Here is a 26,799-nt window from a genome sequence, read left to right as displayed (position 1 = left end):
AAATGGTTGATAATAAGTAACGTTTTATTTTTGCGCATGATTTATGTGAATGATTGCGGGTGTTGTATATCTATTTTACTTAGCAAGCAATAATGGATGAAATAATCAATGGGCAACCATGCATACCTATTGCCCATTGGCCGTACCTATCTACCAACTTGTATGTCGCCTTGCTGATGCCAAGTGCCGTTGGTTGATAATTGTTCGAATTTTTCCCGTTTATTGAGCAACCTTTTGTGTGTAAAAGTTCGCTTAACGCGTTTGTAGAGATATATATGGTTAAATTTCGTTTATTTGATATTTCTGGTTTTAAAGAAAAAGAATAAAGTCACCAAGTAAAACATGATGAAAAACGTATACTTCTTTTTTTTTGACATAAAAAAAAAAAAAAAAAAAACGTATACTTCTAGTATAACAAAAATCACTAAATATAAATCAACAAAGGAAGCTTTGGGGTTATATCATTTAAATCACATGTTTTGACTTAAGATTGCCTAAATTTGATTGAATTTCGATCATTCTTAGCATAGTACTAAACACTTAGAAAACTTCTGGCAAAATATTAAACTAGACTTCATGTACGAGCACATAAACAAAATTACTCTAACACTAGTTACACTGATCCCGCTTAGTTGATTGTTTATAATAATGTTTCATGGGATCACATATATAGACATCTCTAATATAGAATTTTTTTTTTGAAACTCAGAATCTAATAATATAGATAGGCAATATATATTCTATACTTACATAAACACTTATCAAACCTTCTTCCAAAATTCATAAGTTTCGGTTCCCTACAAATTTTTGAGAAGTTTATAAAAACACGACAAATTATTATTAATTAAGTTTAAGTATGGCATTTACTTTATACATACTACTATGGAAGAAGAAAAATGTATGAAAATATCAAAGGATTAGTTAAACGCCAAGAAATTATGATAACGCGATCTCTAATACAAATAATTCTCTGGATATATCGTAGATTTGGTACTCGTGACCATTTTTGTCTGGTACTATGACATTATGCATAGAACTTCTTTGCAGATATAAAATAATTTAAGAGAAAAAACTAACGCTGATCTTATAGCAAGAATGTTTAGAGCATCTGTATCAATATCAATGAATTTTCAAGGAGATCATAATTTTAATTTTTTATTAATTTTTTTATTTTTTTTGTTTGATTTAAAAAAAAAAAAATAAAAAAAAATAAGCGGACCAATCGCGGTAAAGTTTGCATTACAGTGATAAACCGAGTTCATCCCAGTAAATCTGCAAAAAGTGAATTCATAAAAATGAAAATATTATATTTTTTTTTTTAGAAATGGTGTAAACCTTGGCATTGAATCTTCGATGTAGATGCTCGCTTCCTTGGTAAGGAAGTCAAGGTGGAAACGCGTCTGAAGCCGGCAACATCATTATTGTTCTTTGACTACCGTATTATTGACTTTGTAGCATTACATTTTTTAAATTTTCTTTACATCCTTGAAATACCACGCATTTATTGTAATACCGAGCCGGTGTCAGAAACCAATCACCGCTCCCATGTGCTTGTATGCTTATTTCAGTTTTATAATTTATTTTTTGGTTTCAATACATTTCATATTATTAAAATACGGTCTTCGATCGTTACTGTTTAAATTATATCATATGCAAGTTTGAATCCATTGCTATTTTTAGAGAATTATTTACGTTTAGATGGATTGCTCTTTCTTAACCATTTGTCATTGGAGATAATAATTATTTTCAGGTAACATTTTAAAGTTTTTTTTGTCAACAACACCTACTCTACTTAAAATGGTTCAGATATCCAATTCGGCGGTAAAAGATCGACATAGATCATAACTTATGGATCAGCATTCACCTATCTTTCTTTGTCAAGATAACACTCACCTATCTTTTTAAAGTTATGAAACAATCATATGTTTAAAATGTTTTTGTTGTGAACAATTGAACGTATTTGATTAATTCATGGGTTAAAAATATAATTATTTGAACATATTTAATATTTTGTAAGCTTGTTAAATATATCCATTACCATACTCGTATTATTGAGACAAGCTCAAAATCCAATAACACAGGAGGATCGGGCCAAGTCAGGAACATGAATCAATTCCAAACCAATATGTGTTTGATCATGCTTAATAGTTGTGAAATTAAGACGTTTATATAGAAGATCGAAGTGTCCACTTCAAAAAAATTAAAGTGACTATTTTGATGTTCTAATTACACACTCACATATTCAGATTTTGGGCCAATGATATTTATCCATAAAATTAGTATTGTGTTTTAAAAGTTAGTGAAGCACTGTATAAAATATTTTAATCTAATTTGTGTAGTTTATGATATAAGACAAAAAAAAGAGTCATATTCATTTGTGTTTGTCAGGATAAGATTTTGTGAGCTTAGACTGATCCCGATCTGACGATATTTTGTGAAAATTTTCGTCACTGTAGGTTTGAGATTCAATGGTGAAATTTGCGTTTCAACGGTTGGCTTTTTTATAAGCTGGTTGCTATAATTCTTCAACAGTTCTGTTTTAAGTATTTGGTAAATTTGACGGTATATTAATCTTCTCTCATGGAAATAAAATTTGGCAGCAGTATTGTTGATTTGTTCATCTTAGATGTTTATGGTGGATTAGTCTCTGGTTACCAGAATCTTAGTGATTGAGGTCATTTTGTTGCTGCAGGTACTTGAGTTCTTGTATTGCTTTTTTGTTGTTGTTATTGTATCTTGCATTGGAGTTACCTCTTTGTAGCTTGAGTCTATAGCTGGATTTATTCGAATTTTTGAACAGGGAGGACGTGATTATACTCATACCCATATTATAGTAGATTGTTGAGTGAATTACGGTCCACGGTCATTCCTTTTCACATCGAAGAAGTTTTTCACGTAAAAAATGATTGTTGCGTTTAATTTATGCTTATACTATATTATGTTATTGTTGGAGTATTATCCTCACAGGTTCACACAAATGTGAGAACATTTCTATTTCCTCTGCGCCATTACAAGCGTGTGATTTTCCCCATCAATGTGGTGTCAGAGCCTTGGGATTTGATAACCTTAGGTTATTGTTTGTTTATGTGAAAGTTGGAAAATATTGGCATGATGATAAAGCTTTAATGGTGCTAATTATCATATATGGAAAGAAAAAAATGGAGGATATGCTCTTTGTCACAAAATTTCATGTTCTGGTATTTCACAGAAGAAAACTGATAATAAGACAGATGATAAATGAAAATTGTTTCATCACCAAGTGTGTGGGTTGATAAGGGTTGGTAGATGATAATATGCTCATTGGACTGACTGATGCTTGTTTTTTGTGATTGAAGGTGGTGCAGTTGTATGCTCGGAACACCATCAATAACAAGATGTATATGATCAAGAAGTTGATTAAGCTGAGTATCGGGAGGAAAATCCGATGATGGATCACTTGAATGTGTTTCAGAGATTGCTCAACAAGTTGTCTGATATGGGCATCAAGATTGATGATGAGATTCACGGTATGTGTTTTTTTTGGTACTTTACCACATTCTTGGAAGGTTTTCAAGATATCTCTATGTAACTCCGTGGATGAAGGTATTATTTGGACGGTTTCAGTAAAGAATAGTGTTCCTAGTGAAGAAGCAAGAAGACAGTCAAATTCTAGTACTTGGCATTTAGATGTTTTGTTATTGGGTCAAGGGAGAGAGTTCATTCAAAGAGCCCAAAAAGGAAAAAAAAACATGAGCGTGAGAAACTATAATAAATTTGCAAATATGTAGTGCTATTTCTATCATAAGAAAGGGAACATTAAGAAAGATTGTTGGAAGTTGAAGAACAAGCAACAAAGAATTAAAAAAAAAATGTAGATCGAGTGACAAGTCACTAAAGATCAGTTTTTCATTCTTCTTGACGGTGATGTGATATGCTCAAATTAACCTCATGCAACTCTCTCAAATAAGAATATCATCGTAGTATTTAAGGATCAAATCCATATGGAGTAGGGATCACACAATAGACTTATGGTTTCAAGCTAAGATAAGCCAAAAAGTAGAAAACAATAAAACAAATTTATAAATAGATACGTGGTGTAGCAGATGATAAAGCACTAGATTGAGGGATATTCAAGCATGTAATCAAAACTGAAACAAATAGATGCTAAGGGTTACATAGGAGCAATCCTAGAACTCGTATTTAATAGTAAGTTACCCAATTCTCGTTGCGATAACTATCAGATGCCTAAATCTAATCAAACACCTTGTGAATTCAATGAATCAGACAAACAATAATTTCAATTCGGTTAGTTCATTAAATCTTTAGACCAATTTTCGCTGTAAATAGTTATTTAGCTCGCAAGGATTCAATTAAGTGTTGATTACAAGCTCGTGTCTCGCAACTATCCTAGGATCAATTTCTAGTTATATATTCTAGAAACATGCTGGATTAGCAATCCAAGCGAAGGATAAAATCAGATTATCCTAGAAGTTCCATTGATCAACAACTTTTCATAACCCTAGAAAATCCCTAAATCTAACATGGTGATTAGTCATACATGATTGATACAAACACAATCAAAGACTAAATAAATATCATAAATAAATTGAAAGGAGTACCAAGAAGACTCCCAACAGAGTTCTTCCCTTCTCTCCCAATCTCAAAAACAAAGCTTCACCAAAACAGTGGCTAGACAATCGTAAATATAGGTCTAAATATGCTCTAGGACTCTTGTGCATATGAACTTTGGGCGAACTTGCAACTCTTAAAACTTCATTAAATCACGAGTCGGTTTCTAAACAGGTTGAGTGTCGTTCGAAACCCTTGTAGTGTCACTCAACACCACATTAGAATCTAGGCAGCTTCCTCTCGCGTCAGACATACCACTCTTTAGTAAAATGCACTTAACTTTTGATCTAAATGATGGATTGACCACAAACCTTACCACATGATAAAAAAAGGCTTGAACTGAACTCATTAGCTTGCTCTAGCAAGACAAAGCCACATAAGAAACACAAAAAATTCAAACTGGAAGAACTATTTATAATGCCCTGACAACACGGGCCACATAGGCTGCACTGCTGAACCAAGCCATGAGACATAATGATAGACTATGGATTTTACCCATTATTAGCCATGGTTTATAAGTGTTTTAAGATATATTTACTACTATATAGATTCTATTTAGAGTAATTACAGGTTCAGGTACTAACTGGAAGAAAATGATGTATTTGGAGCTATTTGGAGATCTTTTGAGCTTTGCTGGAAATAGGAGATGGTCGACGGTTACCAAGAAATATCGACCGACAGTTACAAACAAATATATATCGATTTTGAGCTCTTCTCATCGATCGACGGCGAAGCCACCCGAGAGTTAATGACAAATTAGAAGATTTCAAGTTTCACAAAAGTTTCAATAATTACATCTTAAGTCTCTGGCAACCTGTTAGGCTATTTATTAGGGTTTTATATCATTTTAGAGGCAGACTTGCCTAGAGACCTTTTAGACCTAATTTGGAGGAAGCAAGAGGCCATCATTGAAAGGAGAGAGCTTAGGATTGGAGAAATAGATCAATACTGTAAAATAGAGAAGATCTTGAACTCCCTTGCTTTCACTTATTCTGTTGCTTACTTTTATTGTTTATTTTATTTAAGTATTATTCAGACCATCATAACTATGTGTTTCATGAATATGTCTGAGTAGTCCTTACTGTTAGATTTAGGTTTTTTCAATAGGTTGATAAATGTATTACTGACACAAACAACTGTTAGGGTGTTTAAAAATATAGTTCTTCATCTAGTTGTGCTTAAAGCTAAGTTTAGGATTGATCACCCTTTAAACTTAGATCTTAGGATTAATTGAGATCAAGCCATTGCTTGACTCAATACCTAAAAATAAACTAGTATGATCTGACTGACTAGATACAGATGAGAGTTGATCTAGTGAGTTAGAAAATATAAATCAAACCTGTCCGTGAAGCTTTCTGGAAGAAGCATCGATCGACGCAGCGATAGCCATGTCGATCGATATTTTGATCAGAACTGTTTTGTTCTAGATTGCAATATACAAAATAAAAGTTTTCCTCGATCCCTCTGTGATTTAGGTTCCAGCTTAAACCTCATGCCACACTCTGTCGTGATATCCCTGGGATACGACGAGTTCAAGCCTACCAAAATAACTTTGGTTCTTGTCGATAGATCCGTTAGAGTACCTGAGGGAGTACTTGACGACGTGCCAATAAAGATTAACGACTGTCACGTACTAACGGATTTCGTTGTGCTGAAATATCAGAATGAACCGAAAGATCCCATCATTTTGGATAGACCATTTCTAGCTACAGCTGGTGCGATTATCAATGTCAAGGAAGGTAGGATATATCTAAACATTGGAAACATTCCGATGACCTTTGACATGGAAAAGCTGATAAGACGACCCTTAATCGATAAACAAACTTCCTACGTGGACGATATCTCTGAGTTGGCTGAAGAATCTTTCATAGACATGTGCTCAGATGATCCCCTGGAAATAGTACTCACGTCCAGTGAAGAAGAAACAATTAGTGTTGATAGCAGAGCTGAGGAATACACACGATTGATGGATGCAAGTATGGAAGTAGTGAATGTTGATGACGTAGAGGATGACGCTTCAGAAATAAACGTCGATCGATATTTGGAAAAACTGTCGATTGACAACCATCTCCCTTTGAAGATTGGGATCCCGAAAAAGCACCAAAGATTGAGTTAAAGCAACTACCCGCTAGACTCAAATATGCTTTTCTCTATAAAAATTCCTACCCCGTAATCGTGAACGCCAACCTGACCAATGGAGAACTTGCGTTGTTATTAAAAAAACATCGAAAATATAGGAAAGCCCTCGGATACTCTCTCGAGGATATTCCTGGCATTTCTCCAGATCTGTGCATGCATCGGATTCACCTAGAAGACAATTCCAAATCGCCAATGGAGCACCAAAGGCGACTAAACCCAAACTGGAGGGAAGTTGTTAAAAAGGAAATAATCAAACTTCTAGATGCTGAGGTCATTTACCCGATTTCGGATAGCAACTGGGTTAGCCCTGTGCATGTCGTACCAAAAAAGGGTGGAATCACTGTGGTGAAGAATGATAAAAACAAGCTCATCACTACGCGAACTGTCACCGGACAACGGATGTGCATCGACTATAGGAAGTTGAACGCTGCCACAAGGAAAGATCACTTCCCTTTACCCTTCATTGATCAAATATTAGAAAGATTGGCAAATCACCAATATTATTGTTTTCTTGACGGTTATTCCAGATTTTTCCAAATCCCTATACATCCTGACGATCAAGAAAATACCACTTTTACATGCCCTTACGGAACATTCGCATACCGCAGGATGCCTTTTGGTCTTTGTAATGCTCCCGCCACTTTCCAACGCTGCATGATGTCAAACTTCAAAGATATGATAGAGGATTTCATGGAAGTTTTTATGGACGATTTCTCTGTGTATGGATCCAGTTTCAAAAACTGTCTCGATAACCTATGTAAAGTCTTGGCAAGATGTGAAGAAAAGAACCTCGTTATGAATTGGGAAAAATGCCACTTTATGGTTAACGATGGGATCGTCCTAGGACATAAAGTGTCCGCTGCTGGCATAGAAGTAGATTGGGCGAAGATTGAGGTAATGACCGACCTGCCTGCACCCATGAACGTAAAAGACGTTAGAAGTTTTCTCGGGCACACCGGATTTTACAAGAGGTTCATACAAGATTTTAGCAAAATCGTTAGACCTCTCACTTCCCTCCTCTGTGAAGAAGTTAAATTCAACTTCACACCAGAATGCGTAAAGTCTTTTGAGGAAATAAAGAAAACCTTGATAACTGCCCCCATCATACAAGCACCTGACTGGAATCTTCATTTCGAAATCATGTGCGATACGAGCGATTTCGCTGTAGGAGCAGTTCTAGGCCAAAGGAAAGATAAAAAGCTACATACAGTTTACTACGCCATTCAAACACTCGACGAGGCACAAAGGAATTACGCAACAACAGAAAAAGAACTGCTCGCCGTAGTTTATGCGTTTGAAAGATTTCGCCAATATCTGGTCGGTTCGCGAGTCATTGTCCATACTGACCACACTGCAATTAAATATTTAATGCAAAAGAAAGATGCGAAACCACGACTCCTGTGATGGATCCTTCTACTTCAAGAATTGGACATCGAGATTAAAGATAAAAGAGGAGTAGAAAACGGAGTCGCAGATCATCTTTCCCGGATACGAATAGAAGATGACGTTCCTATCGATGACTTCTTACCAACGGAAATCGTTTACCAAACGGAATCATTCGTTGGAAATGTATGTCTCACCTCCGAGGAACTGTCGATCGACGATGACGATGCTATGTCGATCGACACTCCAGATGATCTAAATAAAAAAATAAATCCCATAACTCTCACCTTCGATATAAAAGTAAACGTCACATACAACGAGCTGCACCCTGACCATGATTAACCCGTAGATGAAAGTGTGCATCGGGAAGTGCACGCAGTCAGAAAAAGTTCAAGGAGCAGACCTTGGTACGCTGATATAGTGAACTATCTAGCTGCTGACATAGAACCCGAGGAGCTGAGAGGGTATACAAGGAAGAAGTTTTTAAGAGATGTTAGGAGATATCACTGGGATGAACCATATCTCTACAAACACTGCTCTGACGGGATGTATAGGTGCTGCGTCGCCGAAACTAAAACACCCGATATTTAATTCCAATGCCATGGATCCGACTATGCTGGACATTTTGCAACCTTTAAAACGGTATAAAAAATTCTTCAAACATGATTCTGGTGGCCGACTATGTTTCGCGATGCTCATGCGTTCATAGCACAATGCGACATATGTCAACGGAGAGGAAAATCAGTAAAAGACATGAAATGGAACAGAAATCTATTCTAGAAGTAGAAGTATTTGACTGTTGGGGGATAGATATATCCTGGTCGCTGTTGATTATGTGTCAAAATGGGTCGAAGCAGTAGCTTCCCTAACGAACGACGCATCTGTAATTATTAAGATTTTCAAAAGCATTATCTTCCCGAGATTTAGAATTTCTCGAATAGTCATAAGCGATTGTGGATCCCATTTCATTGACGAAATTTTTGAAGGACTATTCCGGAAGAACGTAGTGCATCATAGAGTTGCTACACCCTACCACCAGCAGACGAGCGGGTAGGTAGAAGTCTCAAATCGACAGATCAAAGAAATCTTAGAAAAGACTGTAGGAACATCTAGAAAAGATTGGTCTAGAAAATTGGACAATGCACTCTGGACTTACCGGACTGCTTTCAAGACTCCCTTAGGAACCATCCCATTTCACCTGCTTTATGGAAAATCATGTCACTCACCGGTTGAGCTGGAACACAAGGTAGCCTGGGCTGTTAAATTATTAAATTTCGACCTCAAACCAGCAAACGAAAGGAGGCTCATACAGCTTAACGAGCTGGATGAAATAAGACATTTAGCCTATGAGAGTTCGAAGATATACAAAGAAAAAACGAAAGCATATCATGATAAAAAGATCATCTCCAGACACTTTGAACCAAATGATCAAGTGCTGCTATATAACTCTCGGCTAACACTGTTTTTCGGAAAACTCCGATCTCGTTGGTCAGGTCCTTTTACTGTTGTGAACGTCAATCCTTACGGAGCCATTACGCTTATTAATAATAAAGGAGACGAATTCACGGTGAATGGCCAACGAGTAAAACACTATTGGGCTAAACCACCAATTAACGGGTCTATACACTTAGACCCCCCTCCCGGTAATTAGAAAGATCGAATATCAAGTCAAGCTAAAGACTTAAAATAAGCGCTGAATGGGAGGCAATCCATTTCTAGTTTTAGAATAATAAAAAAATATAAAAAAATAAATAACCTCCGGAAAACATAATGTCTGTCGATCGATGAAGAGGAAGACCCCTCTTCATCGATTGACAGTAAACGAACAGACACGGGCTCATATTAAGTCGACACTTAAGTTGACATTCACACAAACCCAAAAACCCTACGAAAACACTCCCATCTCTTTTCTCTCTCGTTTTTCGGCCAAATCTAATGATTCTTTCGCTCAATCCACTCGATTTTCAACCCTCTATCCGCTTAGATCGCTTAACTCACGCATCATCATGGTATGAACACGAAATTTTCTAAATTTTCGTTCTTGCTAGGGTTGAAATAGAGAATGAGTTACCACCGGGATTTTCGGGCCTATATCGATCGATTTGTGCTAAAGGAGTGATAGAATAGGGATTACTGATCGATTAAACCGATTATATATGCCATGCAAATCGAATTGCATCAATGGGTTTTTACAGGTTCTCACGATGGAGATATCGATCGATGATACTCACTTTCATCGATCGATTTTATCATCGACCTGTTGATCGACATCCTGACATCTCTGTCGATCGACACAGACACTTACACCATTGAACTTCACTGATTTATATCTCGTTTGTGAACTTTGTTTACAGACTGACGAAAGGCGAACGAAACGAAGATTTGACAGCCGCAGCACGGCTCCAGTCCGTGACCAACCCCCTTGGCTGAGAGAGCGTGAGGACGAACCTATCCAGCTTTTTGACCACTTCGACGACACACACAAAGCGGCGAAGATCTCGGCATGCAGAAACCATGCGATCGAGGACACGTAGCACGACTATGACAGCATATCCTACAATTAGTGATTGAAGGTTTCCATCGGACCGACGCGGTTCGTCGACCCAGACGTGATCCGGGCTTTGGGCATCAAATTGGACCTCGAGGACTTGTTCGAGGAGCTGGGTATGGGGAACATGGACACTAATCCACAGGTTCTCTACCCGGAGCTGGTCCGTCAGTTCATGGCCTCGGTGAATATCTACTATGCCAACGAGAGGGCAAAGAGAGCTAACGAGGGTGTCTTGACCTTCTTCATTCGCGGCATCCGCTACAGAGTCCCTCTCTCGACTCTTTGCACTATCTGTGGGTTCAAGAACGAGCGTCAGCACGCCATCGTACCCGACTTCGTAGGGATATCAACATTTTGGGGGCACATAGCCACTGGCTTCTTCGACTCCGGCAAGACTCTTCAGACGGACATCCTTGACCCGACTCTGCGCTACTTCATGAAGGTCCTTGCGAACACTCGGTTGTGCAAGATGGAACCTAATAAGGTTCGGGTGCAGGAGCTCACATTGGTCTATTACGCGGTGAGGAGTTTGGTTCACATGGAGGACATCGAGGAGCCCGCAGATGACGTGTGGCCCAACATTGGAGCCGTATTTGCTGAGCATCTGGTCAAGCTCAAGATGAAGCCGTTCCAGTCAAAAGGGATGAAGAAGGAGATGGCCGGGAGCCTACTTACCCCGATTTTCCTACATTACGGAGTCCCATTAGACGATGCTGAGATGGATGACCGGATCGTCTACATGGATGAATCGCACCTCACGAGCACCCAGTGGCTCAAGGAAGACCGCGACTGGTGCTTCAGGGATGAGGACGACACGCACTTGGTGAGGCTGCCACTTCATACACTCACGGACTTTGACCATGGCCTTAACATCATTCAATTCCGCCCTGACCCACGCCTCCTCCGTGCCCCAGTGACCATGCCGCGACGCTACACGGTCCAGCAACCTGGAGGACCTCAGCCGCATCAGCCCGAGGCCGCACTCCCGCCATTCCCACCCATGCCAGACATGTCTACACGCCATGAGGGAAATTTCCAGCGCGTCGTAGTCGATGCTCTCACTGCCATCTGGGCTAGAGTATCGAGATGTCGCTGTTCGAGCAGGAGGAGTGTGCGAGCCAGCCCACCATTAGCAGAAGGACCATCACGCCAGCACAGAGGCACCTCCAGCGACGAGACAACTGATGAGAACTAGTCCTCATATATCTATCCCTATCTACTTATGTTTTCTATTGACTTTCGTACTATTAGGATTTGCTTTTGAACTTATTATTCTATGGTATGACTGGAGTTTATCTTTTTTGCTTACCTTCCATGTGTTTGGATTGTCTAACAGAGCTAATCTAGCTGACTGATACTTATTCTATGATCAGTTAGACACCTTGATACGATCCAGCTAGCACATATATTTTCTGTCTCTGCGCTATCGATCGACGAAGAAGTACTTACGTCGATCAATGGTGGTGCGCTTATATCGATCGATGGAGAGTTGTATATATCGATCGACACTCGAGACAGAGGGGTACAAACATTATTTTCTCATGTCTAACATCTAACTTAGTACATATTATTTATTCTCTAACCAACCAATCTTAGTCTGAATATCACTGGGGACAGTGAAATTTAATTCTGGGGGAGGTACTTACTGACATTAGTTTATTCATGAATTTTTAAATCATATTTTCAAACATAAAGTTTTTATTGAGTCAAGAAGGGGATTATGAACTTATTAGATTTTTGCTTGTTATCTAACCACTCTTTCGCACCATTCTAGACTTACTGATTGCAGATAGTGCTAAAGACACTAAAGTGGATCAACCTGTCAATTATGTTACACTTGATGAGATTGTGTGAAGGAACCAAAGCTGACCTCCAACACTAAAACTTGATACAACTGTTTGTCTTGGGGCTTGGTATACATGGGATCGGATTCTTCAAACAAGTTTGGAAGGTAAAGCCTTGTGTAGATAGATTTATCACCCTCTCTCTCTATTTTCAAAATATAGATATTAAAAAAAAATATTTATATATATATATATATATATATATATATCTATTAGAGATTTATTAGGAAGAAATTCGAACATGACTTGGTGGCTACAACCATTAAGGCTTGCTTCATAAGAATTCTATAGGTAAAAGATTATAACATGATTTGGTGGCTACAACCATTAAGGCTTGCTTCACAAAAAATCCTAGGATATAGGTCAAAAAGAAGTGAACAGGACTTGGTGGCAACCACCATTAAGGCTTGATTCATGGAAGCCTGTCCAATCTTGGTCAATGATCTTGTTAATATAAGTAGACTTTGACTAAGACAGAAAATAAGTAGAGGGAGAGGATAAGAACTAATGTTTACCTGCATTTCCAGATACTTGTTTGAAAATCCTTGCATCTTGTGATCGATACTCCCAAGGTAAAACCTGCACTTTTATTTATGCTAAGAAATGAGGTTGGTAGAGGGGAATGTTAGACAAGATTTGCTAAGTTGTTAGCTAGGTGAATTTGGTTGCTAAGCTAGGATATAGTATAATGTACTTTTGTGATTATGACTTCTTAGATGTGGATTGCAATATTGTAGAGCTAATGATTCTAAGTTTAAAATTGTGTGAGTCACTGCTGTCTTCAAACCTCTTTTAGATAGACTGCTAGAATGTTTTGCTTGCAGACAAACAAAAGAGTAAGTCTGGGAGAGTTGATAGACCATGGATTTTACCCATTATTAGCCATGGTTTATAAGTGTTTTAAGATATATTTACTACTATATATAGTCTACTTAGAGTAATTAAAGGTTCAGGTACTAACTGGAAGAAAATGATGTATTTGGAGCTATTTGGAGATATTTTGAGCTTTGCTGGAAATAGGAGATGGTCGATGGTTACCAAGAAATATCGACCGACGGTTCCCAACAAATATCGATCGATGTTGAGCTCTTTTCATCGATCGACGGCGAAACCACCCCGAAGTTTTAATAATTACATCTTAAGTCTCTGGCCGCCTGTTAGGCTATTTATTAGGGTTTTGTATCATTTTAGAGGCAGACTTGCCTAGAGACCTTTTAGACCTAATTGGAGGAAGCAAGAGGCCATCATTGAAAATAGAGAGCTTAGGATTGGAGAGATAGATCAATACTGCAAAACTCCCTTGCTTTCACTTATTTTGTTGCTTACTTTGATTGTTTGTTTTATTTAATTATTATTCAGACCATCATAACTATGTGTTTCATGAATATGTCTGAGTAGTCCTTACTGTTAGATTTATGTTTCTCAATAGGTTGATAAATGTATTACTGACACAAACAACTGTTAGGGTGTTTAAAAATATAGTTCTTCATCGAGTTGTGCTTAAAGCTATGTTTAGGATTGATCATCCTTTAAACTTAGATCTTAGGATTAATTAAGATCAAGCCATTGCTTGACTCAATACCTGAAAATAAACTAGTATGATAAATGTATTACTGACACAAACAACTGTTAGGGTGTTTAAAAATATAGTTCTTCATCTAGTTTTGCTTAAAGCTAAGTTTAGGATTGATTACCCTTTAAACTTAGATCTTAGGATTAATTGAGATCAAGCCATTGCTTGACTCAATACCTTAAAATAAACTAGTATGATCTAACTGACTAGATAGAGAGGAGAGTTAATCTAGTGAGTTAGAGAGTATAAATCAAACTTGTCCATAAAGCTTTCTGGAAGAAGTATCGATTGACGCAGCGATAGCCCTGTCGATCGATATTTTGAAAGGTGTATCGATCGATATTTGTAACGAATCATCGATCGACACTTTCTCGTGATTAACATACGAGAGTTGAAATCCAAGATCCAGATTAGATAATCAGATTGATTATATCTTAGTTTGAATTCAAGAACAATTAATATCAATAAACCCCTAAAAACCCAATTTAATTTTTACTTGTCATACCTGAATCTAGCTATTCTTCCTAGGGCTGGGCAAATAAACTGAACCCGAAAACCCGAACCGAATCCGATCCGAAAAAAATGAATCCGAACCGATCCGAACCCGATGTAAATACCGAATGGATCTTGTTTTATGGTATTTCGGGTTATGGGTATTATCCGAACCGAACCCGAATCTAAATGGATATCCGATAGAACCCGAAACATTCAAAACCTCGAAAAGATCTTGTACCAAACATGATCTCAATTCCTAATATATATCCAAAATACACTAAGAAATATAGAACATCTAAAATACTTATCTATTGCACGAAGGTTGGTGGTTCTATTACATGAAGGTTGATGGTTGAAGATGGCCGTTGAATCTTGAAGTATTTAGATTTTGATTTTGTTTTCGTTAACCAATGTTTCTCATTTCATGAGAACTTGGTTTTCGTTTTATGCTTTTATTTATTGGGTTTTCTTTTTATCAGTAAATATGTTTACTTTTCGTTTGATTTTGAATGATCACGGTTGATGTTCCTTATTTTTGAATCGATTTTACTTAAGTTTTGGTTACAAAATAGGTACAAATCAGGTATTTTAGAACTAAAGAACCGGTTTTACTCATGTTTTGGTTATAAAATAGGTAAAAATTAGGTACTTTTAAGCCGAAAAACCGATTGGGACCCGAATCCAAAAGTATATTGGGTTGTACCGATTCTTTGAAGATTTACTAACCCTGACCCGAACCCGATAGAACCCGAACCGGTCCCGAACCGAACTTTCTTATAATCCGAATGGGGCTGATTTTGATAAACCCGAACAACCGAAACCCGATTGGATAAAACCGAAACCCGATTGGGACCCCGAATGGCCAGGCCTAATTCTCCCAACTGTTAACAACCTCAAAACAAATCAATAGAGCAATAAACTTGCACACAAATCCATTTACTTCTTTAAAACTTATAAACCAATTAATCTAGATTTATTTCAAGACCATAATCTATTGTGTAATCCTAGAGTCTCTGTGGATTCGATCCCTAAGTACTACATACGAACCTCTTATTTGAGAGAGTAATTCACTCATTAGGATAATTTGAGTGATATCACATAATCTGATCGTCCATTGAGAAGAAGATAAGGAGAATAAATAACGATTTTGGAGACTTCCAAATCCGAGGTGATAAAAACCTGATGACAGACCACCTCTGTCGGAAACAGAAATGGCCAGACCTAAGACAGGGAAGAAAACCAAAACAAGTAAGTTGAGCCCCAAACCCCACTCCTGAGTAGATTTAGGATTCCTCGGAACCAAAGCATAACCCAAAATCAAAACAATAAAGTCCCAGATCTTCACCAAAAACCACAATCAAAGAGAAACCCCAGCTTTCTATCACTTTATCTACCGGATTAGGTTATCGTTTTTAGTAAAATCCCCTAAAAACATCAAAACTAAGAACAATAAGCCCACCGTTGAAGACAAAGGACAGAGTTGACAAGGTCATCTTTAAAACAAATTGGAAACATCATCGACGAATAGCTCCAGCACTGAGGGAGTAACAAGAGCTGTGGATCTGAGAGTGTTTTTTGAAGAGAGAAGATGGAGGATTTAGAGAGAGAAATGACCCTTGTTTTCCCCATGAACTAATGGTTCATTGCGTATAATACAAAAAAATATAAAATCAACTGGATATTGAGAACTATAATAGAGACAAATATAATTATATTATCAGCGGATGAGAGAACTATGAAGATTCTTGGCCGACATAAACAAAAGAGATTATTGAGGATCCATATCATCCAGATATTTTCCCCGTGTCCTGCATATACACTAATATGGATTATATGTTTTGGCGGAAGAATAGTATTTAGGATAAGAGATGGACATAGACCCTTATCCATGGATAATTTTGTACTTCTGGAAAGAAAAGAATGATAAACTATTCAGAGCAAATGATAGAGACCCGCTTGAGCTGATAAGATATGCAAAAGGAGAATGCCAAGAATGATTCACGACAAATGAACTAACTACTGATTTGCAAAATCCAGTAGCAACATCTCAAATTTTATGCTTAGAGAGTATATGTTTGATAGATGGTTCTTCGGCCTCTACATCAATATTTAGCGGATCTGGATTGATTTGGAAAGATAGCAATGGACGGACACAGCTTATGGGTATAAGAAATCAAAGATAATGAGAATCAGCATTTTATACAAAAGCACTACGCTGGGCAATGGAAAGCCTGTTACATCATTCGACATGTCAGAACTTTGAGATGGACTGCAATGATGTGATAACGATGTTAGAGAACATTAGGCATGGCCGAAAGTCTTAACAGAGTTAGAGGAGATACAAGAACTGAAGAGAAGATTTCAAGATATGCTATATTCTTCGAGGACAAAATGGAACTGCAGATTACTTACCTAGAACCCCTCGATCGTTTCATATGATTCTTTGTTTTGTTGGTTGTTCTATTTCATTATGGTTACCCAGACCACTCCAAGCTTGAGTACTAGAATGACCTTTTGTTGTAAAAAAAAAGAGATTATATTTTATAAAGCTATTATACATTATTTTTAGTTTGGCCTAGTCCGTTAATTTTATTTCAATTCAAGAAACTAGAGAGAGAAACATAATAGTATATATATATATATATATATAGTGTTTTAGTGACAAAACCTCTCTACTAAACACATTAAAATTCATTCTAACAGTTTTCTTTCCAAAATAGGCGGTATACTAGACGAAGAGTGACATGCGTTAACGATTTGCAAATTACAGTACTTTTATAATATTAATAAAATAATTAAATGTTTTCTTCTGATTCAGAAATAGTCTAGAGGTTTATCATTAAAAATTCTTATATATAACAATAAATATCCAAACTGTTTTAATCACAACTATAGAATCCTAAGTAAATATTAGTAAATAAATGGTTAGATTAAACATATTATCAACTATAATATTTGATGGTGTTTTATTGGAAAGGGAAAGAAAAAAAATTGGTTTGTTTCGAAAAATTGTTAAGAGAATATTTTGTCATATGCCTCGTTATAATTTATTTATCTAAAATTTAATAATATAAGTCATATAAATACATATTGACTTAAATGTCTACTCTATTACAAATTATTTATAAAAAGTTCCAAATATAAATCATTTATATTTTAAATTTTTATTTATTTCAAATTAATTTATATTTTTATATCTAAAACATTTGCATGGCCATAAACAACATTTTCTTACAAAACTCATACATATTAAAAATAATAATTCTACTCCTTATTGATATATTAAATAATTTTAATTGATATATTAAACAGTAAGATGAAAAGTGGATTTTCAAAATTTGAGCATTGAAGATAGAAAATGAAACATTCTTTTTGTAAAAAAAATCTCAAGCGCGACACTAATTATAATTTAGAAGGATACTAGTGCAAAAAAAATGAAGAACTGTTCCCACAATCAGAGGACCGGTTTGGTGACTTTCAACCATCATCTATGAAGACACTTAGTTGGAACTATCGAGAGATTGGGAATGACCTCACAGTTTGACATCTCAGGAGATGCATTGAGATGCATTAGAAACATCACTCATAAATAGTGTTTGTATCAGAGATGTTGAAGAAAACTGTTGTTACAAAACATTCAAACTGATTTAAAATTTGATAATTTGTTTACCGTTGAGTCACTTGGCTGAAGCAGAGATTTAACTTTATTTTTATGGATAATTTCATGTTAATGTATTAATTTTGGAAAAAATAGAATTATTGATGTACAGGCAATCGTTGATGGAATAAAAATCTATATGACATTTGTTTACGTGGATCCCGTTCTAGAGCGCATGAAACAAGTATGAGAATGTCTTACGTGTTTTACCACAACGAGAAATGAAACATGGTTCATGATTGGTGATCTTAATGAAATTACATGGCATAATGAAAAGAAAGAAGGCATGAGACGCTTTAATAGTTTATTATTACCTTTCAAACAGATGTTAAGTGATTGTGGAATACTAGAATTCTCATGTTATGGATATATAATGTCTAGGATAGGTAAAAGAGGCTGATCGACATCCAGATGTTGCCTGGACCGCACAATAGAAAATGAAGACTGGCATCAGTCTTTTCCACATCGTTCAGTTTAGTATTTACACAAGAAGAGATCAAACCATGATCATGTCCAAGTGAACATCCTTGTTAAACCAATTAAGGCCTAGAACAAATTCAAAATTTGATAAGCGATTGCTGGATAATGAGGAGATTAGAAAGGTTATTCTGGAATGCTGGAACCCGTCTGAGCCATCTCCTTCCTTACCCCCATTTGTGAAAGAGCAAATCTCTTATGGGTCTCTCAAATCCTTTATAACCCTATGGCTTTAATAAAATATAAAAACCAGATTTTGTCCTTTATATTTTCGATTTTTTTTAATAAAAAATTTAAAATTTTCAAATTTTAAAAATTTCAAAATTTCAAAATTTCAAAATTTCAAAATTTCAAAATTTCAAAATTTCAAAATTTCAAAATTTCAAAATTTCAAAATTTCAAATTTTGGACACTACATTATACCGTATAATGTTACTTAGTTATACTGAGTTATACTTTGTTCTACTGTGTAATACTTATGTTAAGTTATGTTGAGTTATGTTGAGTTATACCGAGTTATATTGGTCTAAGTTATACTGAATACTACTGAGTGTAATTATACCGAGTTTTACTGAGTTATACTGGTTATACCGAGTAATATTGAGTACTACTGAGTTAGTTATACTGAGTTCGACTAAGTTCTACTGATTATACTGCGTAATACTAAGTACTAGTGAAATAGTTGTACCGAGTTCGACTGAGTTAATAATGCCGAGTTATATTAAATCTAGATTTGAATATGAAATAAATAAAAACACAAAAAATACTTTGAAAGGGAGAATAAGAATTCTAAATAATAGAAAACCCATATATATCTTTGACAACCCTAAATCAAAAAACCCCAAACAATAAGAACCCTGAAACAAGAGAAAACTTAGAATTCTCTTTAACAACCCTAAATTCCTTAATCTAGAACAATAAGAATCCTAAATCAAAAACCGAGAACAAGAAAAATCATAAATCAAAAGGAAAAAGCGATGAGATGGAAATATGATCTTCTTCTTCGTTGTGCACGGAGGAAAATTGGTTAAACAGCACATGGGAAGAAAATGTAAACAAATAATTAATTAGCTAATAAAAAGCTAACAAAAAATTATTTTCTTAACGATATCTGATCTAATTTTGTTAGCATCAATTTTTATTGATGTAAATTTTGTATATTTTAAAAAATGATGTTAACTAAAAAAAATGAATACATCAGTTATGTAATTAATATAAATTCATATGAAATTATTATTTTTATTAAAGCGATACAAAATAACATTAACTATATTATTTTTATTGAATTGATACAAAGTAAATTATTAATAATATCATTTATTATAACTAATGCTAACTTATTATTATTTGTATCATTTATAAATAAGTATTTTAAATACAATCACTTATTTTTGTGATACACTTTAAGTTATTTAAACTAACCATTTATGTACTGTGTGGCGCCATGGTTGATGTTCTATGTCGTTATCTCAGGCTCAACCGGCATGGTTGATGTTCTCTGTTGTTATCATTAATCATGAAAAGGAAAAGGAAGAGGTTTAAAATCGCGAAAGGTGAAGAACAGGAAAAAAAAAGAAAAAAGGAGAAAAATAGAAAAAAAAATTGTGATTTCTCAGACTTTTATATTAGGTTTAATTGTATAGAGTTAATTTCTCTAATTTTTTTAATTATAAATAATTCAAAAAATCATTTTTAGTGAAGTCTTTAGAAAATTGGAGTTTAAGAGATGGTGGAGGGTGTTGGGGTCAAAATCGGTCACGACGGAATCGATGTCCGAAAGTCCTCAGAAAAACCGAATCTCGGTCAAAATTTCAAAAGCCGAGAAAACGAATAGCCGAAATGGATCGCCTGGTGAGCTCGGCTGCGACACGAGCCAGCTCGCCCGGCGAGCACGATCGTGTTGCCGGTCGACTCGTCGGCGAGCTCGGCCGCGACACGAGCCAGCTCGCCCGGCGAGCACGACCGTGTTGCCGGTCGACTCGCCGGCAAGCTCGGCCGTGACACGAGCCAGCTCGCCCGGCGAGCACGACCGTGTTGCCGGTCGGCTTCTTCGTGGACCACTCCGAACCCGGTCCCATCCCATAACCATGCATCTTCGTCCGAAGTTTCCGTAACTCAGTCTTCGGGTCCGTGGATACGACACCAATGTTCCGTCTAAAAAACATCGTCGAAAGTATTCTGGAAGTTGGGAAGGTTATGTCTCTCGAACGGTTTCCTATTCTTCGTAGTAGAGCAGGTTACGGTTAACTTAACACCAACTGCCTCGGCTATGCGAAGAAACAGGGTTTCGTTGGAAGAACCATGCCTATACCAACGGCTACTTCGCGAGTAAAATCTTAAAAACGCTTAAGTCTCGATACAACCCAAAGAGGGTCCGAATTGCGGACAACGGCCCATCTATGGTCCCAAAAGACTTGAGCCCAAAGACTGGTATGACGGTTTATCTCATCCGCGGGAAGAGATAAATGTCAAATTTCCGAAGATAATCACAAAGAAGAAAGAAATATGGAAAAGCCCGCTTCGCGACAAATCTGACCCAAGAAGAGGTAAACCGACCTAAGGAGGAGTATATAAGGAGGACCTAGGACGAAGAGAAGAGGGCACATCAGAGCAACTTAGCACTTAGAGCAATATAGGCATCTTTTTCCGCTTTTACAAATCGAGCTGCGACTCAACTAGTTTAGATTTAGGTCGCTAGACTAGCGAACGTACCGACAGCTCTTGTAGCCTAGGTCTTTACTTGTTGTTCACGCTCAAACGCGAATTCAGAAATAAGATCCTCTTATTCTCTTTTTCTGCTTATTTTCATTTTATTCTTTCATATTGATCGTGTCGTGTGTGGCCCAGCAGATAACCGGGACCTTCAGGGAAAGCTAGGTTAACTTGGCTTTCCTCCAATTAACAAAACTCGACGGTGTGAATTTCGGTTCCCACAGTTTGGCGCTAGAAGGAGGGGGGTACGGATCTATCTCTCTCGCAACCACACACGCTCAGTCCAATATGACGACCAACGCTGACAAAGACCCGCAAACGCACGACGGGACTCCTGTCGATGCCAACGCTGATAAAACTCCAGCTGGAAACGTATCAACGGTCACTGCCGACACCGCGATACTAGACCAGATGAAGAAAATGTTCGCTTCTTCTCGAGGAAGCACGCAAAACCCCGTTCACTGCCCGGATTACTGAGAGCAACGTCTCGGACCCAGGGAAGATCAAAATTCCCATCTGCGATGGCACCACAGACCCGAAAGCGCACCTGCAGTCTTTCCAGATCGCGATGGGGAGGTGTAAACTCAAGGAACGCGAACGAGACGCTGGCTACTGCCTCCTCTTCGTCGAAAACCTCAAAGGAGCCGCGCTCGAATGGTTTTCTCGCCTAAAACGAAATTCCATCGGAAGTTTCCGCCAACTTCCGTCGGACTCGATAAACCTCACTGCGACCCGCTGGTCATCGACTTGGTGATTTGAGACTTCGAAGTGGGAAGAATCCTCATCGACACAGGCAGCACGGTCAACGTCATTTTCCGCGACACTCTCCGGAGAATGAACATCGAACTCGGGGAAGTCATCCCGGAACCAAAACCCCTGACCGGTTTTTTGGGCACAACATCAATGACCCTCGGATCGATCAAACTTCCGGTCATGGCAAGGGAAGTCACGAAAATCGTTGACTTCGCCGTAGTCGATAACCCGGCCATCTATAGTGTTATCATGGGAACCCATGGATCAACGCAATGAAGGCGGTACTGTCGACTTACCACCTTAGCATCAAGTTCCCAACACCAAACGGAACAGCAATAATCTGGGGATGCCAGAAACAATCTAGGCTCTGCTTTTTGGCCGAGCATAAGCTACGACAAAATCGGGACACCCCTGCGATTAGCCCGAAGCGAGTCAAAAAAACTCAGAGTACTCCCGAGGGTTCCACAAAGAGCGATTCGGAATCACTCGCCCAGGCAACGGCTCCGAACAGCGACGCGATCCCAGAGTCCATCGCCCTACCAGCGAAAAACCCGACTCACGAAACTGCTGCCGATTTAACTAAAGCCTCAACGGCCGAAGTAACAGAAATGACCCTATCCAACGAGTAGGAACGCTCGCAACAACAAAGCAGAACTACGAGATGGCTTGATCCTCGAAAGAGGTACGTAGGCAGCTTGTCCTATTGACAAGTTCAGCTATCCCCCTCTCCAAAAAGAGGGGGGGGGGGGGGAGTGGGTACGTATACTCGTATACTCCCACAAAGTTCGGAATATCCACACATGTACTTGATATTTTTGAAACTTTTCCAATAAAACTCATTTTATTTCGGTCTCCCGATTCACTTGCAATAAGCCACAACAATCGGAGATTAACCTGAGAGACACCCAAGACAAGGGTCTCCAAACACGCATACCTTTCAAGCAGTCCTTGGATGGGAACTAACTTAAACAACAATCACTGCGTATCAATGGTCAAGCAAAACCAAATACATCTTCTCTAAAAACGAAGATCGTAACTTTCTCACTACAAAGGATATACCTTTCGAAAAAAGCGAGACGTCGTAAATATTTTTGAGAGATATTATCCAAACACACGGTCCGTCCGCGACTCTAAAAAAAAAAATTGCCCGTCGATTGGCCCTGACGGACAAACCCAAAACGTTCTAAAAAAATAACTCGTGGTCTAACCTTTCGTAAAAGTAAAGGTTCTCTTACATCCGACGAGGATACCATAGCGCGCTATACAAGAAATCCGTAATTTTGGCCAGCACTCTAGACGGTCTCTGGAGAGTGCTCGGTTCGTTCCATACAAGTCATATAAGCCGGCGCCAAGTCGCAGACTTTAAATCGGAAAGAACCAGGTGGAAATCGCCCACAGGCAAAACGAGAGCCGATCAGTTGTCGCACAGCCTTAGAGCCGAAAGTAAACCTAGGTCTTTCCCTAAACCCAGTCCTACTGGTCCTCTAACATCTCAAGACATGATACGAGATCTTAAAAACATGTCCCATCGTCTATATCTAATACGCTCATGAAACTTCGCGAGACTCCTAAACGTTTCCGAACGCCCTCGTTCAGTAAGAGCAAACGAACAAGACGATAAACTAAGAGTTAAGATACGAAGTGACTACTTGTATCTTTCCCTCACACTTGGCAGAAGTATAAACTAAAATGCACAGAATGTCAATCATTCATCATATATATAAAAGCCGCAAAAAAACGGCTAGGACCCAAAGCCACCAAACGGCCGGTCTCAAACACATAGTTCACATAGCCTCGCAAGGCCATAACACACATAAATCAAATACGGCCACACTCGGCCTAGATACATCAAACCTCGAAATAAAACTAAGGGAAATAATCCCAACAATGCTCAAAGCTCAAAGTCGAAGAACCCAGACATGGAGACCCCGAACGAGCTCGCAGGCTGGTCCACCTCTCCGTCCGCGACTCCGGCACCTTCATCACCAACACCGGTTCCCGCTTCTACCATGTCCTCCGAGACCTCGATGGAATCCCAAAGCTGTCGGACCCTTCCTTCGATCGGAGGAACCAAGGATTCGGCATGGGCACACCCGTTCATAAGACCCGACATCTCAGCGACCTCGAAAGGAAAAGAGAAGTCCTCGTTCTGCGACTTGTAGAGGGTAGCAACCGAGCCACGGTACTCACGAAAATCGCCCATGAATTCTTGAGCATCCTTAAAGCTCTCGAATTCGGTGGCAAACAAAGCAGCCCTCCGCTTCATTTCGGCGACAATCGCTCTCTTTCCTCTCCTCTCCGCACGGACAAGGGCCCGAGAATGGAGCTCAGCCTGTCTCCGGCTCTGTTCTTCGACCTCCTTCCGAAACCGAATGAGTTCTCTTTCAGCCTCCTCGGCTTTGAAGTGAGAGATACGCGACTCCCGGAAACTTCCGTCGAGCGCCGCATTGAACACCCTCATCCCCTGCACGAACTTAAGATCGGAAAAGGAAACAAAAAAAAATATAATTTAGATCAAAGTTCAAAGGATAAACCTCGTTGATTAAGCTGGAGCCTTCGGCGACTACTTTCCTCCTCGACTCTTCGTCCAGTGACTCATGAGTAGTAAAACGGGAGGGAGGTCGGCAAAAAATTTGCTGGGAGGGGGAACCTCGCTGGTTCCACTCCTTTCCCCTGGGGAGAAACTAGGGTTCCTTTCTGGCAGCGGAGGGTTTCCCAAGACGTTCTCAGAGGCAACTCCCTTACCTTTCCGAGACCTGGTTATCTGCCTCTAAGCAGGCAAGACATCAATGACCGGTTCTATGTCATACGGAACGTCAAGAGGCTGAGAGACGGCTCGAGATCGATGGAGCTCCACCGCGCTTTGAATCCGTTCAACGGTGAAGGAATTCCAGAAGAATGGCCTGCCGCGGAGAAGATCGCGCTTGGCAAAAAGATCGGTAGGAGTCGGCGGAAGGATCCTGTTCACTGCAAGATAATAAAAAAAATCATCTTCGTATGTTTTCAAGGTATCAAAACGAAAAACATAGCTATTCGTATTACCACGGGTGAAGTTCAACTCCCGACGGAATAAGTGGAGGTAGCTCTCCTCGACAGACTTCCCATCTATCTAGACAAAGAAAAAGCGCTCGAACCATGTCTTAGGATGTGAAGTGTGCCCTTGAATTATAGCCATGCCCTTCTTTGGCGCCATGCGGTATGAGCCATCGATCCCCGTTCCTCTCGTAGACCAAAATCCCTCAAAGTCACCAGGGTTAAGATCCATTCCTAGCTCGTAACTCGAGATCAACACGCCGAGCCAATGCTGCAAGGCCGGAACGCTTAGCTGGCTGATCGAAAGCCCAAAGTGGTGAAGCGCGCGGACGATGGTACCAGGGATCGGAAACCACATGCGGCAATACACCAGGAAGGCCTCGTAGCAAGTAAAGAAACCTTCCGGAGGGTTCTTCGAACTCTCGTTGCCACTCGGGATCCGAAGTACGACTCCACTTGGAATCTGGTAAAAGTCCCTGAGAGTCGTGAGGTAGTCGGCAGAGACCATGCTCGGCGTGAAGGATGCGTTTGGCGACCTCACGGGCCTCTTACGAATCGGAATGTCTTGCGAAGGCAGAGGCGAGCCGCAAAGAGCTTTGTAGTACGCATCCTTTGCTTCTTCCTCAACTTCAAACTCTTCTTTCGGGGCGATCACCTCATTGGCAGAAGAGTCACCCGAAGATGAGTGTGAGGAAGAATTCCTCTTTGAAGATCCTTTTCTTGAAAACATTTTCTTTGAGCAAAGAGAATGTCTTGGAGAAAAAATTTCTATCTTGGAGGAATCTTTTCTTAAGGGAAGAAGTGAGTAAAGAATTTGAATAACTTACTTCCCTTACTTATACAATTTATTTATTTTTACTATTCACCTTCAATCTTTCGACAAACGATTACGTCTAATTCCACCTAGAACAGACCATACCGTAAGCTAGGACCTAACACCCAGGTCCACGGATCCTAGCTAGCTGGGGGGCTAACTATTGGGGTCAAAATCGGTCACGACGGAATCGATGTCCGAAAGTCCTCAGAAAAACCGTATCTCGGTCAAAACTTCAAAAGCCGAGAAAACAAATAGCCGAAACGGATCGCCCGGCGAGCTCGACCATTACACGAGCCAGCTCACCCGGCGAGCACGACCGTGTTGCCGGTCGACTCGCCGGCGAGCTCAGCCGCGACACGAGCCAGCTCGCCCGGCGAGCACGACCGTGTTGCCGGTCGACTCGCCGGCGAGCTCGGCCGTGACACGAGCCAGCTCGCCTGGCGAGCACGACCGTGTTGCCGGTCGGCTCGCCGGCGAGCTCGACCGTGGCACGGATCAGCTCGCCCGGTGAGCGCGGCCAATTCTCCGTGGACCACTCCGAACCCGGTCCCATCCCATAACCATGCATCTTTGTCCGAAGTTTCCGTAAATCCGTCTTCGGGTCCGTGGATACAACACCAATGTTCCGTCTAAAAAACATCGTCGAAAGTATTCGGAAAGTTGGGAAGGTTATGTCTCTCGTACGGTTTCCTATTCTTCGTAGTAGAGCAGGTTATGGTTAACTTAACACCAACTGCCTCGGCTATGCGAAGAAAC

General features: G+C 39.1%; 1 protein-coding gene across 2 annotated transcripts; it reads right to left on the bottom strand.

The window, feature by feature from the left end:
- Window positions 1-23,634: 23,634 nt before the first annotated feature.
- Window positions 23,635-26,209, bottom strand: LOC125591638. Of its 2 annotated transcripts, none has more exons than XM_048766184.1 (2): window positions 24,728-26,209; window positions 23,635-24,657 (listed from the first exon to the last, which is right to left on the bottom strand). In XM_048766184.1, exon 2 carries the CDS (start codon window positions 24,652-24,654, stop codon window positions 24,085-24,087), a length of 570 nt encoding a protein of 189 aa, XP_048622141.1. In that variant the 5' UTR covers window positions 24,655-24,657; window positions 24,728-26,209; the 3' UTR covers window positions 23,635-24,084. Both variants share the same exon structure in this region; 1 of them encodes a protein (XP_048622141.1).
- Between the last annotated feature and the right edge of the window lie 590 nt (window positions 26,210-26,799).

The sequence above is a fragment of the Brassica napus genome, chromosome C8 (genome assembly GCF_020379485.1).
Source record: "Brassica napus cultivar Da-Ae chromosome C8, Da-Ae, whole genome shotgun sequence".
In the NCBI taxonomy this organism is placed as follows: domain Eukaryota; kingdom Viridiplantae; phylum Streptophyta; class Magnoliopsida; order Brassicales; family Brassicaceae; genus Brassica; species Brassica napus.
Note: the sequence above shows the minus strand (reverse complement) of the source record. Positions and strands in the feature narration are given on the sequence as shown.